Source organism: Ictalurus punctatus, chromosome 28 (assembly GCF_001660625.3).
Source record: "Ictalurus punctatus breed USDA103 chromosome 28, Coco_2.0, whole genome shotgun sequence".
NCBI lineage: Eukaryota > Metazoa > Chordata > Actinopteri > Siluriformes > Ictaluridae > Ictalurus > Ictalurus punctatus.
In genome coordinates, this window is record NC_030443.2 from 14,369,361 (window position 1) to 14,387,399 (window position 18,039).

Genomic DNA, 18,039 nt, shown 5'->3' on the forward strand with positions numbered 1-18,039 from the left:
TCCAAACAGAATCTCTCAAGATCCTTCACATTTTGAGGTCCACGCTGGTGGACTCTCCTGTTCGGTTCACCCCACAGGTTTCCTATGGGTTACAAGTCAGGGGATTGGGATGGCCATGGCAGGACCTTGATTTTGTGGACAGTAAACCATCTTTGTGTTGATTTTGATGTATGTTTTGGATCATTGTCCTGCTGGAAGATCCATCCACAGCCCATTTGAAGCTTTCTGGCAGAGGCAGTCAGGTTTTCATTTAATATATGTTGATATTTGATAAAGTCCATGATGCCATGTAACAAAATGTCCAGGTCCTCTGGCAGAAAAACAGCCGCAAAACATTAAAGATCCACCACCGTATTTAACCGTGGGCATGAGGTACTTTTCCATATGGCTACCTCTCTGTGTGCACCAGAAACCACCTCTGGTGTTTATTGCCAAAAAGATCTATTCTGGTTTCATCTGACAATGGAACCTGATTCCATTTGAAGTTGCAGAGTGTCTGGCAAACTGAAGACGTTTGAGTTTGTATTTGGATGAGAGTAGAGGCTTTTTTTCTTGAAACCCTTCCAAAGAACTTGTGGTGATGTAGGAGACTTTGGATTGTAGTATTGGATACTTCTTGACCCCAAGACGCAACTAACATCTGCAATTCTCCAGCTGTGATCCTTGGAGATTTTTTTTGGCCCCTCAAACCGTCCTCTTCACAGTACATTGAGACAATATAGACACACATCCTCTTATGATTCATAACATTTCCAGTTGACTGGAACGTCTTAATTATTGCCCTGATAGCCACTTCCCATTTTGTGAAGCTCAACAACCTTTTGCCGCACATCACAGCTATATTCCGTTGTCTTACCCATTCTTATGAATGACTAAGGGCCTATGTGTTACCTCATATTTATACCCCTGTGAAACAGAAAGTCATGGTTGAACAATTTCCTGTTCCTAGTCTCTCAGGTGTTCTAAAAAATGTAAAATATCAGTGGGAATATACTTCAAATATATTTTTCTCACATGAATTCATAGGGGTGCCAATAACTGTGGCACACATATATTTAACAAAGATCATTTTTTGATAAACCTGTATTTTGTTTGCAATTGTTTGATATCCATGAGAGCAGAGTAGTTTTGTGAATTTTCAAAACAAAAGATCAAAAGGTTAAACAATAAAGACAATTTTTCACAGCCTTTATTTTGCTCATATTTACCAAGGGTGCCAATATTAGTGGAGGACACTGTGCATTTACTTTTTTTTAAAACAATATATTCAAATATCATCTAGAACACTACACAAGTATGTGATTTGAGACACAGCTTTCTTTAGTATGTTCAAATCTGCCACTAATAGCACGTCACTTCACATCCTGCTGTACTGCCCCTACTATTTATATTGTATTGTTATTGCAGCATAATATTCTGAGGATGCCAAAGACTGCAAGATGCATGCACAAATATGCGTAGTTCAACTCGGGCATAAACACCGGCCCAAAAAAACAATCTAAACACAATTATCGACTAAAGAAAGTTGTAGAACTACAGAATTCTAGATTATACTAAATTTCTCAAGGACTGTGGATGAAGACAAAGTCATACACTACTGTATGAGCTCAACAACTAACAAACACAAACATTTTAAGTCAGTGCACAGAAAAATCATATGTACTGTAACTTGTATATTTGATTAGAAAACCAGACACACACACCCACACGTACGAAGATGAATAGAAGATGGATAGAAAAATTAACCATGGTACACTGTCCAGCTGTTCATTTATATAAATACAAATTTACACTTTCACAGTTCAGTATATAGTTTCATCTAAACAGTCTCAGTGATGAGAAATGCAGATAAAAAAATTTCAGATTGTTTTAACTCATTGCTCAACCATGTATATATACTGTATCACAGGGTGTTAGCAAATCAGCATTTACATTTAATTGTAAATCAAATATTATTTTACAAACTTCAATAGCAATATAAAAATTGTTATTGACAATAATTAAATAGTCAAATAATAAATATTTTTGTTCTATTTTGATACTTCATATGTTATGTATGTAATACAAATTATGCTCCAAATTACAGAACATCTCATTTTAGTATTTCGGTATTGATATTTTGGTATTCTGTAAAAAATTATTCAAAGCAAAAACTATAGTAATGCAGAAGGTAAAAGGGAGGAAATAAGGTCATGTGTCACTAGTGACCTGAGGTACTGTATGCATGTAAGGGTTAAACCAGAGGTATTCAGACTGTAGGGTGTGGGTGAGATGGAAAATACAAACAATGTATGTTTAAAAGACTACATCAGGCTAACCTTTACACCTTTTTCATAGGAACTGTGGCCTGTGCTCACAATGCTTCAAAGATACACTGATTCGGTGGCCTCACTTTCTATCTATGGTCTACGTCAAAGTATTGAATCTTAATCTAAATATATAATACTCTTTTTTTGTGGTTCTATTTTATAAGTAATTGGGGGTGGGGAAGCTCATGAGGAAAAAAATTTAATATGTCTAGGTTACAATGAGCTCAGTTTCCTTGTTTGAACCAATGCTGATTTGGAGTAACACCCATGATATTTATAAAAGAATGCCAAATGAGCTTTTATAAAGTGACTATTGATGATTTAAAACTGGAAAACAGCATGAAAAATAATCACTAGAACCCATTGCTGAAGAAAGATCGTTAAAAGCTTTTTTTTGTTTGTTTGTTTGTTTGTTTGTTTTTTTACAACCCCATGGTTTTCTTACTGTATTTTTCTTACCATCTTCAGCGGAAGGTAAATGGAATTTTATGCCCTTAACAAACAGCCTGATGTAATTTTCACTGTTCACTTTAACCATCAGTTTTGTTTGTGATTGAAGAAGAACGGGAGCTGATAACTCAGTTGCCAAGGGCATCAAATATCCATAGCCATTTGGAAGGAGAAAATGAAGAGATACAGAGAAATGAGTTTGCATGGTTTCAACTAGACTGCTGCTATAACCACAGGAGGAATGTTAGATGAGGTTATATGTTAGTTAATCATAATATAAAGATGAGATGAAATGAACGTTCATCACAAAGCACACTAAGGGCAACAACATAAGACATACATAAACAGCTTATGACAGCTAGATTAAGCATTCATGAGGCACCATATGCAATAAGACGACATGATAAAAACAGATACTGACAGAAAAGGCTCCAGAGCACTAGCTGTACATGCACATACTCACTAAAACAGTCATTTAAAGGTTTGTCTTTCAAAGCTGTCATTTTCAGTTTATGCATATTTACATGTTGTCATACTTATTGAGCTATGTGAATAGTATACATGGTATTATCATCAACCAAACAAAATACCTTCATTAAATATAGTGTTGTATTTCTAGTTATTGCTCCTTGACTTGTTTATTGGAAGGCATAAAGCAAAGTTTCCTTCCTACACAGGAAATAGATTTGGAAATGGAAAGGTAATATTTCACATTAAAAATCTCTGAACTAAAGAATTGTATAGAGTTGGTTCATGATGCAAAGAATGTGACAATTCAATTTACTAAGAAATCAATTTCCATCCATCCTCTATACCGCTTATCCTTCAGGGTCACGGGGAACCTGGAGCCTACCCCAGGGAGCATGGAGCATAAGGCGGGGTACACCCTGGACAAGGTGCCAGTCCATCACAGGGCACAATTACACACCCACACACACCCATTCATACACTACAGACACTTTGGACATGCCAATCAGCCTACCATGCATGTCTTTGGACTGGGGGAGGAAACCCCCGCAGCACAGGGAGAACATGCAAGCTCTGCACACACAGGGCAACAGCAGGAATCGAACCCCCAACCCTGGCGATGTGAGGCTAACATGCTAACACTAAGCCACCGTGCACCTTAGAAATCAATTCATCCCACAAAATATATCTAAAATAAAAATGTTTATTTTGAAAGACAGTGTCATCAAATAGCGAAACCGTTTTTACACACATGGTGACAAATAATGTGTTTAAGAACTTTCGACACACCGAGTCGTCCTCAAACATTCCTCATATATGATTGTTGAAACATTGATAGGTTAACCGTTGGGAAGAGTGTGTGGTCCATGTGAGGTCATGTGAACTTCTCTAGATTGATGATAACACAGCTGAGGGTTAATGATGAGTATGAGAAAGAAAGGAAGAGGAGTTACAAAGAGATACACATGAAGACGTCATTGCTTATGAGGTCAAGACACATGATTATCGTGTTAGGTTTCGGATCCGATCAGACCCCGTCTTGTTTCTCTATGGAGGTTGTCACAGATTGTCATTCACATTTTAATCCCACGAGATGCTACTGCAACATCTCTGGAGAATTCTGGAGTGAGTCAATTGAATGTGAGGTATCTTACTATTAGCATGTGTTTTTTAAATATTGTTTTCCATTTTCGCCAGATATTATTCCTCTCTTCACTCTCCTTCAGAAAAAAATAATTGTTTGTTGACTCTTCATTCACACTCTCTTCAGTCAAGGTACCAATCAAAGTGTGTTTTAGGATTTAGCTTGAGTTGCTTTGATTTTATCCTGGGTATAAGCTTGCATTCAGGACCTCCATTTGAGAGTGTATTCACTACAGACGTGGACTGATGACGATTTCAGCTTTTACCTACACACACCCTGCATGTTTGGACAAATTCCCTTTTACCAGTTTCAAACACCCATTTTTGCTTTCACAGGTTAAGAATCGAAAGGTGTTACATGAGATTGTAGGGTTGGTTTCGGTTGTTTTATTCGGTTTTTGGAGTGACGGAGGAAAAATTTCATGCTGTACTTGCCTCGACTGCCATTGGTCGCTTAGTGTTGAGAGAGGGAGCCTGTCCCTCTGGCCATCTTCTCATCTCCTCTGTTCACCCTGCCCAATGACAAGACAGGTTTCTTTGGCTTGTCCCGCCCTACCTCTATCATCCCTCAGTCTGACTGGCTCTGTGAAATAGCTCTGGGGTAGTTGAGAGTGAGGGATGGGCAGGGGGAGTTACATGGACAGGATGAGCGATAAGGATGGGATATTTATGGGGAAGTTCAAAGGTCACTGTGTGGGCTGTAGGGGTGGGAACAGGGCACTCAAAGGGTTTCAATGGGATTTTGCAAAGGAAGTGGAAGTACCTTTTGGAGGTCATCCTGTAGTCGTTTCAGCATGGCCTCCAACTGGGACACCTTCTCTTCCAGATGACTGGGTGAGTCACTGAGAGAGAGAGAGAGAGAGAGAGAGAGACAAAGAAATCATAATATTAAAAGGGAGAGGGCTATTTTTAGGTGTGTCCGTGGGGTTTTTAGAGTTTTTTTGCTCTGAATTTTACTCTGAAGTAAACTTCCATGGTAAATGTGAATATATGAATTTTAGTATGTAGTACATAGCTTTGACCTCGGCTTAAAAAAAAAGTCCATTAAAAGGTATGTATGGCATGATGCACAAACAGCACACAGTCCATCCGTCCATTTTCTGTACTGCATATCCTACAAAGGGTTGTGGGGAAGCCTATCCCAGGGGACTCGGGGAACAAGGTAGGGGACACCCTGGATGGGGTGCCAACCCATCGTTGGGCACAATCGAACACACATTCATACACTACGGACAACTTGGACATGCCAATCAGTTAATTAGTGCAATATCAAGTCAAGAAGGCATTACTGTCATTACAGATGTAATGTTAGGAATGAAATTTAGTTCTCAAAGAATCAGAAGAGAGGACAAGTACAGTGACAAAAATACAACAAATACACACATATAGAATAAAACTATAACCTATCCAATAAACAATACAAATGACACTTATATGTATTAGTTGCTGCTCACCTGTCTTTAATATCTTTGAACTTGGCATCTGTCTGCGTCACTGTGTCAGCTGCTGCCTGAGTGCCATCACCAGCCTTTCGATCTGAAACACATTATTTCACTCTTATTACCCAACTGCTAATGATGATGCATATACTTTCAGGAAAGTCTAATAATCCTGAAATGTTCAGAAAACTCTTACATATTTACTATAGTAATGTCTTTCAGAAATGCTACCTACTAGTTTTCATTAAGAGAAACATATACATTTGGTTATATACAAACATTCATAATTATCTGCTCTTCACACTTTAAACTAAAAAAAAGTGCTTTCCTTTTGCGCTTTAGTATGTATTAAGTCCAGCATGTATGTATGTATGTATGTATTATGTCCAGCATCCCTAACTGTTGTAACTGCAATAATTAACCCTGTTTAATAAACACCATTAAAACTACTAACTTCCATTTCAGAGCAATATTAAATATATAAATATGGCATTATGAAATAAATTGCCCACACTTCTGCAGCGACTGCCAATAGCAGTCACAGTGTTTTTCACACTTTCTGGCACTTGTCAGTATCAGACAGTCCTGGCTGCTCGCTGCTGATCTGTGAAGCTTCTAGTTCATTATGTTTAATCTGCCTCTCCATCATTATTAGGAGCTGCTGTATAAGACGGCTATCAAGTGAAAGTTCATAGGCTGACAGAAAATATAGGCTGACAGTTTTGGCAACAGCAAATTAAAATGCTTATTATGACAACCACTGTTCATGACAATGCATCTCAATATCTCATTCGATTATTTATTTATTTATTTTTTTAAGTTTCTTTAAGCCTAGAAGGTGGCTTGATCCATATCCTTTTATAACTTTATAAACTCTTAATGTATGGCATTATTTTTGCCTACCCAGCTGTATGCCTATTGGCTCAGAGAAGATCATTTGCTCATTGTAGTCTTTATATTTCCTGACCTTCTCGTGATAGGGCTTCTAATATATTCTTGCATGCTGTGGCGATGTCAGAAATAGACTGCCATTCCTCCTCTGACGAATCTGTTGTTTCTGAAAGAACTAAAGCACAATTAAATCCATCAATTTATGTATCAATAACACAAACATAGAGCTTTCACAATATAAACAAATCAAACTGACACATCAGCATGCAATATTTCAACGCTGAAAATCTAACCAGTGACTAAATAAATCCAGCAGGGGGCACTTAAACTTTGCTCCTCTAGCTGCCATCACAAAAATTATACAAATGGCTAAGAGCATCAGCTGAGTGTCCAATGTGCTCAGTTCCACACGTTTATCCTAACAAAAGCTGTGAGCACAAGTATAAGAGGCCAAACGTGCATGAGTCCAGAGAAGAGTGTCCGGCTTGCAAAAAAGAGCCCAGGGACACAGCAGATGGTGAAGGCAGAGTATCTTGATTTGAGGCAGGATGAAATCCTCTCCCTCCCTTTTACCTCACCAAGCCCCCATCTGTCCTCTGGGTCTGGGGTGGAAAAGAGCAAATGGGGGGAGGAAAGGGGGCATCTCCAGCTAAACAAAATTGAAGGATGGCATGAAGCAAAAATGAAAGAGGAGAAGACAAAGAGGGAAGGATGTGGAGAAGAAGATAGGAGTAAGGAGAGAATAATATGGGGGTGTTTAGGAGGAGAAAGAAAGGTGCTGAAAGGCAAAAAGCAAACAATTTGGGATGAATAACACCAGTAATGATTTTATGGGGTGATTGGCATTGTTTCTGGCCAAGTTGCTATTTGGGCTTAAAGAGACACAGTGTGCAAAGATTGCAGGCTCCATTTACAGCAATTAACAATGAGTAGCACTATTATCCCAAGCCACGTGTCTGCACTCTGTGCTTTCAGGCATGGGCAGTATGATACAAGACACCATACACACATTACGAGGGAAATGTTACCATGTAATATTAGCCTTCTTGTTAAATTTAAACATGTAGAATTTATATAAATATTTATTGCAGGACAAAGTAGCATGCTGGGACGAGGCACTGTGGAGCAAACTACCACCAGAGGCTTATAATAATTTTGTTTAATAATTTTGTTTTGACACTGCATACTGTACTGTATGTGTACAGACATTCACTGGGGCAGAAGAGTAGGATACATAGGATACCAGTCCTACATAGGCTACCACTCCTGTCATTCAGGAACAGAACTCTGAGGCTACAGTGGACGTACATTAACCGAAAATAAACAGTTGAAGATTAAAAAAAGGTCACCTTGTCTTTATCCAGTTTTCAACTGTCCAGTTTCCATGAATCTGTGCCTAGTGGCTAGTCATGAAACACATAAAGAGCAGTCTGCCTACCACACTGGACCCACCTCAGGTCAACATATCCATATCCTCTGCCATTCCTGGATTTTCTGACTAGGAGACAGTCACAATCAGTCACGTTTCAGCAACACCACACCCAGCACCACCACACGGACTCCCGGCGCTAACCAGGACTGTGTGCTAAGTCAGCTGCTGTTTATGCTTCTATCTCAAGACTGTGATGCAAAGCGCAACTCAAACCACACCATGAAGTTTGCTGATGACACCACAGTGGCGAGCCTCATCAGCAACAATGATGAGTCAGCATACAGGGAGGAGATGGAGCAGCTCGCAGACTGGGAGCCAACAGTCAATCAAACAAAAGTCAATAAAACAAAAAATATATATTGTTGAGTCAGGTGGACCCCGCATTGATCACTCCACTGCACATCAATGGCAAAACTCTGACAGAGTCAAAGTCTCTTGGTGTGCACATCACAGATGACCTCACCTGGACCCTTAACAGCACCTCCGTGTCTTCACTTCCTGCCATCCTCACCACTTTCTACAAAGGGGACAACAGAGAGCTTCCTAACCTGCTGTGTTAATGTTACATATGGGAACGCCACTGTCTCAGACCACAAGATCTCATAGCAGATGTGTGAGAACAGTTGAGATGATCTTCAAGTTCTCTCTACAAATCACTGATACTACCAGCTCTCATGGACTCTTCCCCTTATCTGGCAGAACATACTAGAGCATCCATTTGACCACTACCAGATTCTGCAATAGTTTTCCCTCAGGTGGTCAGATAATTCAACATACTGCCCCCAACACCTGCCCTAGAATGATCACATCCATCTTTTTTTGATCATTTGCCAGTTCCCACACACTAGCTAGCTCTCCCCTGTGTCACACAACAGCTACTATCCCAGGGAGGGTGAGGGCTAGCATGTTTTCTCCAAGACACATGAAGCCAGCCAACCAATCTTTTCCAGCTGCTGCTCATGATACATCACAAGGCATCTGAACACACAAAGAGGAAAGCTCTAACTGTCCTCTTCCATATACATGAGTTCACTGATGCCCATGATGATGCGAGACCTCTTTGGCCATCCCTACATACCTGTACTTCAACATTATAGCATTATCTCATGGACTGTATCATGCTCCCAGAGACATGAGTATATGGGACACTTTTTGCCACTTGCTTGTTGCTTCTGTACTACTACTCGCTACTGAGACAGTTTCCTAGTGCATCACTGCTACGGTGACAGCTTTTCCAGTCTAACTGTTTTATAATGTATAGTTTACAGACAATTGTTTGCACTGGTTATTATTCATATCCTGGTATGACCAACCATATTGTGTATTTATTGTCCGATATATTTATCGTATATTTTGCACTCGTCTCGATTTAATGTATTTGCACTTGCAGTATGTGTACCTTGTGTGTTGCTCTATGGTCCTGCCATTTTGTTCCAATGTATACAAATTTTATGGAGGAATGAAAATACTTGACAACTGACCTACATTTCAGCAGCACTTACTCTTGGTGATGGAGTTATGGATGCTCAGTGCTCTGGAGTTCCTCTCCGCTCTGGAGTTCCTCTCCATACATGCTGAGTGAAGGGGTGCCTCGCTCCCTGATGGTCTCTCCTCACTCAGCACATCTATCCCAACCTAGAGAGAGATAGGGGGAGATAGTGAGAGAGAAAAATAAAGTGTTAAAGTAGGTGCTATATAATGATGAATGTTTTCTGATGATTAATGATCTCTGTGCGATAAGTGACACATAGAGGCGAAGGAAAGTGGGAGAAAACAGGAAAGAGGTGTAGAGCAGATAAGAAAGATGAGAAAGATAGTTCAAGGGCTATGAACTGAAGCAAAACAGAGGATGGAGTGGGAGTGAGAGAGAGGGAGCAAAAGGGTGAAATGTATGTAGAGGAGAATGGGCGAGTGGGAGAGATAGTAAGCGTGTTTAAAGCTCTGAGTTTAGAAAAGTTTGTAGAATGAATCACATTCTAAATATAGATTATTTATTGAATCTCCTGTATGAGATGTGAAAGAGTTTTATCTCATAATAAAACATCAGTAGTGCGTATTGTGTAACTCAGTGCTTCAAGCTTTGCACTAAATATTCATTAAATATTAAATATAATGACTGCCATAATGAACCACTCCACCCACTGTTAAAAACATAACATCTAAATATAACCTGTCTAAAGACAGATGTTAATGGAAGATTACATGAAAGAGGAAATCCATAATGCCAAGTTTGCATGGACAGCATGTATTTATTTCTTCTAGGGCAGTGCTTCTCAACTGGTCTTGCCCCATATGTCTTTTATCATTTAGCCACAAACCAAAAAGCAGCTTAATGTTCTGTTATCCATCAGGCACTAAAAAAAAAAAAGATGTTCAATCATGTCGTATTAAATCAGTTCTGTGGGTGAAAATGCCTTGTTGAAGTGGATGGGTTATTCCAGTCAGCCAAGAACAGGAATCTGAGGCTACCATGGGCACAGGCTCATTGAAACTGGACAGTTTAAGATTCAGGAAAAGAAATCACCTTTTTCTAATCTTCAACTGTCCAGTTTCAGGGTGTCTGAGTGCTTATATGAGTTACTATAGACTCCTGTCAGCTCAAACCAGTCTGGACATCAGTCTGGACTTCACTCTGGACTCAGATCTTTCTCTTCAACAAGGTGTTTCAGCCTGCAGACCCTCTGCTCACAGGTTGTTTTTTGTTTCACGTACCATTCTATGCAAACTCCAGAGACTGTTATGTGAAAATCTCAGGAAATCAGCAGTTTCTGAAATACTCAAACCATCCCATCTGGCACCAACAACTATTCTGATTTGGAGTTTTCATTTTGACTGTAATTTTGACTTCTGTGTATGTGAGGCGACAGAGCTCAAAACAAGTGCAAATTTCTCCTTAAATAAAGACTTGTCAGAACAAATAAATGGTGTGAAAGACATTCATATGGAAAACAGGTATATACCATTTGATTACTAACTGGTTTTAATGAAAAGATGGATGTGTAATAAATATATATAAATAAATATGGTAAATAATTTTGTTAATAATTATATAATGATATATATATATATATATATATATATATATATATATATATATATATATATAACAATAATCTATATAATTATTAACTAAATTATTTACCACTTATATGAAATAATATATAAAATAATAATCAATAAAATAATACAAATAGTAAATATGGTAAATACATCATATAAAAGTATGCAATTTACATTTAGAAAAAAAATAATTCCAGAAAAAAAAACGTTTAGAACAGTACATCGAAATGTTTGAGGTTTAGTACATCAGTCTTACTTCTCATTTCTCCAGCCGGTTTTGCGCTGACTACCAACTTTTTGTGTGATCCTCCCACAAATGCAAGCGGGAGAATGTGTACTTTGTATGTTTCCATGTGCACAGTGCTTAAATTGTGTGTTTAGACTTGTACACCAGTTTTGTAAATAACATGCAAGATTGTTCATGTAACATGCCACCTAATTACATCTGAACATCTGTTTACCCTACCAGTACATCTGGCCCTATAATTCAAATGATAGTTTTATATTAGGCTACCAAAGACACAAGCTGTTAAAAAGAAACACAAACTGTACTTTTAAAATATAGTATACCATTAAGTATTCTGTGCATTAAAAAAAGCAAAAGCTAAGCCTTCTGATGAAGATGAACATACTAGCAACCCAGTTCTACATGTTGCATCCCATTTTTATAATTTTTTTGTACCCATAAAGAACCACCGCTCATGTCCTGTGAGTGTTCATGTGAGTGATGAACCTTTCTGAAAGGCATATACTTGTGTTTTCATGTGCATTTGTGTATGTGAGCACATTCTGACCTGTCCCTCTTCCTGGAGTGGAACTTTTGGTTTGACAGCCAGTATGAGGTCAGGAGTCGTGTCGATCAGCTCTCCGGGATTCTCGTAGATATGACTGTTCAGCTTCACCCCGACGTTATCATACACATGACTGAAAAAATAATAAGTTGCTATTAACCTTGGAGTCTATTCATTCCAACCTGGACACTATAGATAATGGTAAATGGCCTGCACTCATATAGCGCTTTTATCCAAAGTGCTTTACACTATGTCTCATTCACCCATTCACACACACACAGTAGCAGAGCTGCCATGCAAGGCGCTAACTTGCCATCGGGAGCAACTTGGGGTTCAGTATCTTGCCCAAGGACACTTCTGTATGTGGAGTCACGTGGGCCGGGAATCGAACCACCAACCCTACGATTAGTGGACAACCCGCTCTACCACCTGAGTCACAGCCGCCCATTATCTAAAGTGACATTTCAACCTGAAAGGTTTATTCCTGCATGATTAAGGTTAACTGGATGCTCTTACGTAGCTTTAAGTGTGATATATAAAATGCAAAACAGAACCATATATCTATCATAGTAGTATCTGATAGTAGTATACTGTATGTGTCCGAGCAGGAACAGAAGGGCTGAGTGGATGAGTTGTGTAACACCACAATGACACAACTTATACTGAAAACAACTCGATGATTCAACAAGACCACTTCCTCTGCTTCTGGTGCTAAAATGAGCATCAAAAGTTCAAACTAATGTGCTTCTCTGAAAAAGCATACTGTGTGAAGGTGTAATCTGTTGGGTGTTCGAGCACAACACTCACATCCTGTGTGGGACGGAAGCTGTGTGTTTCCGTATTGTTCCAGGATGCCTTCATTGCAGGTCACTGACGTGCTGTTTTATTTCGGCTAAAAGAGCATTTAAATTCTCACACTTGTGAGCTGATTCTTGGCACTGATGATGGTCTCAAAGGACTAGTTTACATAAAAACATTATGCAAGAAATGCTTTTCAGTGACGATTAGAGACCAGGAGATTTTGTGAGTAAGTCACACTGTGACCTGAACCACAACAGCATTTAAAGAACTGGATGCAGTTTTCACCAGACATTTAAGATGGGTGGGCAAATACACCGATCAGCCATAACATTAAAACCACCTTTCTAATATTGTGTAGGTCCCCACAATGCTACCAAATGTAACTACTTTGTCATGTTACTCAAACCATTCCTGAAGAATTTTTGCAGTGTGGCAGAGTGTGTTATCCTGCTGAATGAGGTCACTACCATTAGGGAATGCCATTGCCATGAAGGGGGGTACTTGGTCTGCAACAATGTTTAGGTAGGTGGCATGTGTCAAAGTAACATCCACATGAAGTAACATCCACATGAATACCAGTAAAACACCAATGTTTCCCAGCAGAACATTGCCTGGAGCATCACACTGTCTCCGCCATCCACATGATGTAAAAGAAAACGTAATTCATCAGACCAGGCCACCTTCTTCCATTGCTCCATGGTCCAGTTCATGTGCCCATTGTAGGTGCTTTCAGTGGTGGACAGGGTGTGCACTCTGAACGGTCTGCGGCTATGCAGCCCCATATGTAGCAAGCTGAGACGCACTGTGTGTTCCGACACCTTTCTATCATAGCCAGCATGAACTTTTTCAGCAGTTTGTGCTACAGTAGCTCTTCTGTGGGATCGGACCAGACGGGCTAGCTTTCGCTCCCCACTCATATAAGTGAGCCTTGGGCAGCCATGACCCTGTCACCGGTTCCCCGGTTATCCTTCCTTGGACCACTTTTGGTAGGTACTAACCACTGCATTTCAGGAACACCCCACAAGACCTGCCGTTTTGGAGATGCTCTGACCCAGATGCTCTAGCCATCACAATTTGGTGCTTGTCAAAGTTGCTCAGATCCTTACGCTATGTATGTATATCGGTATGTATATATGGGAAGAAAATGTCAGTGAGGCTGTGACATTAAACTGAAACAAAAATTAAAGTTTTTTTTTTTTAAATTTAGTAACTGACTACTTTAGGGGTAATGATCACATTGTGTGAATTAGATTTTTTGCAAGATATTTATTTAAGTGAATGAACAGTCATTTGTGTGTGTGTGTGTGTGTGTGTGTGTGTGTATACCCATCACAGATGTCCTGATAGGGCAGGGTTCTCTCGAGTGAGTAGCTGCGTGTGAGAGAGGAGGGAGTGATTTCCAGCGCCTGGGATGGAGGATTGTCCTGCAGTGATGTAGCTCTGAGAAGAGGCAGGCTGGGTGGAGAGAGCAAGCCACTCATGCCTGGAGTTCTACCCTCCTCTTCATCCCTCCTGTCTGATTGGGTCACGCTATCGGACTCCTCCCCTTCGCCCTGCTCCCGCTCCCCCTCTGTCCCCTCCTCCTCACTCCCATCCTCCTCTTCGTCTCGTTCGTCTAGGACCCAGGCCTCGCCCGAGTGGTCCTCGCCAGACTTGCTTTCTGCATCTTGGATGGACTTCTGATAGAGCTCAGAAAAGCTCCTGTACACACAAACACACACAAATAGTAAGAAAGAGTAGGATGTTTACATGCAGCCTAATAACGTGTTAATAATCTGAGTTATACCATGTTAATAATCTGTCCATTATGGACATTTTGAGGAGGTTTTGCTAAGACTGACAAAGACCAGGTCAAACACTAGTAATGTCAGCTGATGAATATTAGCACAGCTATTGATTACCGACGGCCGAATCCCAGCTGTGCTGATATTCATTACAACAACATGATTGGTAGTGTGATATTACTTTTACACTACATCTCTAAAAACAAGAAAATAATATTGATTAAATGACATTTCCGACACAATATGGCCAAATATTCTGTATATTTTTGCTCTGCCAATAAAAATAGTTCCCAAAGAAGTGTTGCGTACTGCCATGCAAGCACAGTCTGACTGACAGCCCGTAGTATGTGTAGTAACAGTTTCAATGCAATTAAGCAACAAGGAAATGGACCAGTGCTTATACTAAATATCAGCGCTCTTGGAACATCACTCGTCCAATCAAATTAGTGGACCAAAACGAACTGTTGTATAACTAATATTATACCATGGTCTGTCTGAATACTCGATTTTGATTGGCTGGAAGGTGTGTGTTTATGCAGTGTAATGCACAGGTAGTTCCAGTCAGTTTAATCCCCCTTCTAAATGAATACGCTGCCTATAAACAACTGTAACCATAGTAACATACAGTTACAGTTGCATACAGTAGTTAAACTCACAGCTTCATTATTAGTAGAGACACAGCACAGATGCAGGTAATTCACACACGCACAATCTTTCTCTTTCTCAAATAACTATTTATTATAATTCATTCAAAAAATGTAATCTTATCGCACTAGTTTATCTCTGTGTATGACTTAGAGTGGGCAGAATTCTAGATCTAACCACCCGTATATAAAATCCCAAATGAAAATGAACCGTTATTTTTATCCTTTCAGTCAAATTTTGCACTGCAAACATCAATGACAGCATTAACTTGTCAATGCTGGCAAGTGACTATGGTATAAGCGGATAATCCATGGCTAGGTGTGTGCTACGCTATTTTAATGCACTCCACAGAGTGCGTATGGTGGTTCTTTGCCACCAAGTTGTGCGTTAAAATCGTGTAATGCACACCTAGCCGTTGATTATCCCTTACTTATTCCACAGCGCTGCTGAAATCTCAATTCTGATTGGTCAGACTTCTATAACCGAAGCTTCACAGTAGTTCCAGCTGCAATGCACTCGTTCTAATATGTTATCATTTCTAATTTCTAATTGTTGGAATGGTGATACTTTCTGGGAGGAGATGTTTATTTTGCATTTATGGAAGGAGTCTCCATTGTCAGTTGTTTGACAGTCAGAAGTAAAGCAGTAAATAAATAAATAAAACATACAACATGCCATGTCTGTGCCATATCCTTAATAAATAATAAATTAGTAGTGGTGGCAAATTGTGCTATAAGATGGGCAAAATACTTATAATTATTATTATTATTATACTTATTATTATTGAAAAAAAAACAATGTTGGAGTGGTAACAGTAATCCTGCTTCACATCACATTGCATTGATTATATTCCTTTAACACCATATCCCATCATGTTTTATTCCTTATGTAACATGCACATGTGCAGAGATTTTAGAGTTAAATGTTGTTCATGCTCGATCTACAGTCGAGTTCATTCAAACAATGAAAATCTTTCCAAACAGTCAGTTAAGGGTGTCGAGGGAATCTCTGCAGAAATGTCCAGCTCTTCAGCACTTTAAAATTAGACAAAACAAATAACACCAAGATTATTTTGGCACGTACTGTTAAAAGCTAGCCAATACATTGTTTGAATGAAGGAAGCGTGTGCCATTCACTGGCATTCAAAGAGTAACAAAGATTTTTTTTAGTAAGGATTCCTGATATAGTGTTTCTGCATTTACGCCCCGTAATGAGTCAGTTTTACCCAGATATATTAAGCTGCTCCTTTCACTGCTGGAAGTGTGCATCTATTTTTATCCTAACTGTCACCATTTTGTCAGGCTTCGTAATTTGAAAACTCTGCACCACAAGGGATGCATTAGGCTTGTCTATCTGCCCAACAACAGGAGAATTTCTCTGCAGTCTCTCTTTTTTTTTTGGCAGTGTGTGTGTGTGTGTGTTTACGTGAGTTGTGAACTCTGGTAAGCATCATTAGTAGAATTGATTGTTGGTTCTGCAGCTGGTGGAACGGCGATACAAACACATCATTAGCAACAAAATGAGATCTGACCCCTAGCTGTCCATCTTCCCTTCTTTCTCCATCTGTTCCTTTCCCTTTTTCTTTCATTTGCCCTCTATCTGTCCTTTTCTCTCTTCACCATTGTCTCGAATTCTCAATTCAGTTCCATAAGTCATGTTTGTCCTCCAAAACGCTGCACGCACACTTCATTTCTGGAGTGTTCCACATACACAATACGATTTCTCGCTCTCTTTCTCATCTGTTATCATTTCCAAACCACTCTTCCAGCACAAAATGAATATCCCTTCCACCAGTCCTCTCCTCTTCCGTCATATGAGCAGTTCTCCACCTAATCCCAAATCTTATCCACTCTATCATCCACTTCATCTTCCTCCACAGCGCACACACTCTTTTCAAAACTCTGACTATACATTTCTTACCTCGGGGTACACCCTCCTCTCATCCATCACTTCTCTCTCCCCCAATATCTACTTTAACACTTTCGCAGTGACATCCATCACACCATCCTCTCAGTCCCTCCATCACGCCTTTCTGTTTTCTCGTCTCTCTTACACCATGTAAAATAGATTGTTGTCCTGGGTTATTTCATCCCTCATTTACGCTCTATACGCTCTACCCACTTGCTCATTTAAAACCCCTGATATAGAATCATCCATATTTTATTCTTTCCAGCTCTTTTACGCTTCCGTTCACATCCTTCTTATGCATCTCCACATCACCCTCTCTTTATCTGCTCCCTTTTTCAGTGGTACAGTTCATCATTCATATCTACTCATTCAGAAACCATGCTCTTGCATATTCCCTTCTTCTTTTTCTCAGTCTCTCTGCTCCTTCTCTCTCAGCAATACATTAGCATTCATATCCATCTTTTAAAAACCTGATCATAATAATCTGCATTTTTATGTCAAGATCATTTCTCCATTCCAAAATCATTCACCTTTTTCAGTTTTCGCACTTCCCTTCATACTCTCCTCTCTCCCTCCTTCTCGCCTTCATCTCTCTCACCTGCGAGGTTTGCCGTTCCCGTCGGGTGGGATCACGGTGATGTGTATTTTGGGTGCCGTACGCAGCAGCCTCGTTCTCTCGTCCTGGCTGAGGTGGACGAATGTGTGGCCGCAGAGTCTCACCACACGAGCGCCCAGCTGTAGGCCTCCACTCTCGGCATAACCGAAGCGCTGCAGCTCCGTCACGAAGCCCTCTGCACTCATCAGGAAGCCCGGCTGGCCCGTGTTGTCCCTCAGAGGGGTGATTTCCCGGGCCTCACAACCTCGTGTCACCAGCTACAGCACAATAATCATAATAATCTCATTAGACTACCTGTCATC

The 18,039-nt window shown here is 39.9% G+C and overlaps 1 protein-coding gene across 8 annotated transcripts in view; it reads right to left on the reverse strand.

The window, feature by feature from the left end:
• zmp:0000001168 (signal-induced proliferation-associated 1-like protein 2) overlaps positions 1–18,039 on the reverse strand; it is a 72,238-nt gene that overhangs the window by 5,795 nt on the left and 48,404 nt on the right. For 5 of the 8 annotated variants that reach the window (XM_017459725.3, XM_017459724.3, XM_047151861.2 and 2 more), the window contains exons 9-15: positions 17,720–17,994; positions 14,111–14,485; positions 11,987–12,116; positions 9,635–9,767; positions 6,777–6,875; positions 5,825–5,906; positions 5,134–5,212 (exon numbers count right to left, since the gene is read on the reverse strand). In XM_017459725.3, the coding sequence (XP_017315214.1) occupies positions 5,134–5,212; positions 5,825–5,906; positions 6,777–6,875; positions 9,635–9,767; positions 11,987–12,116; positions 14,111–14,485; positions 17,720–17,994 (1,173 nt within the window). Of the gene's footprint in view, positions 1–4,804; positions 4,967–5,133; positions 5,213–5,824; positions 5,907–6,776; positions 6,876–9,634; positions 9,768–11,986; positions 12,117–14,110; positions 14,486–17,719; positions 17,995–18,039 lie in introns of those variants that run through there. The other 3 variants (XR_006981324.2, XR_006981323.2, XM_047151862.2) reach the window with 3 other exon arrangements.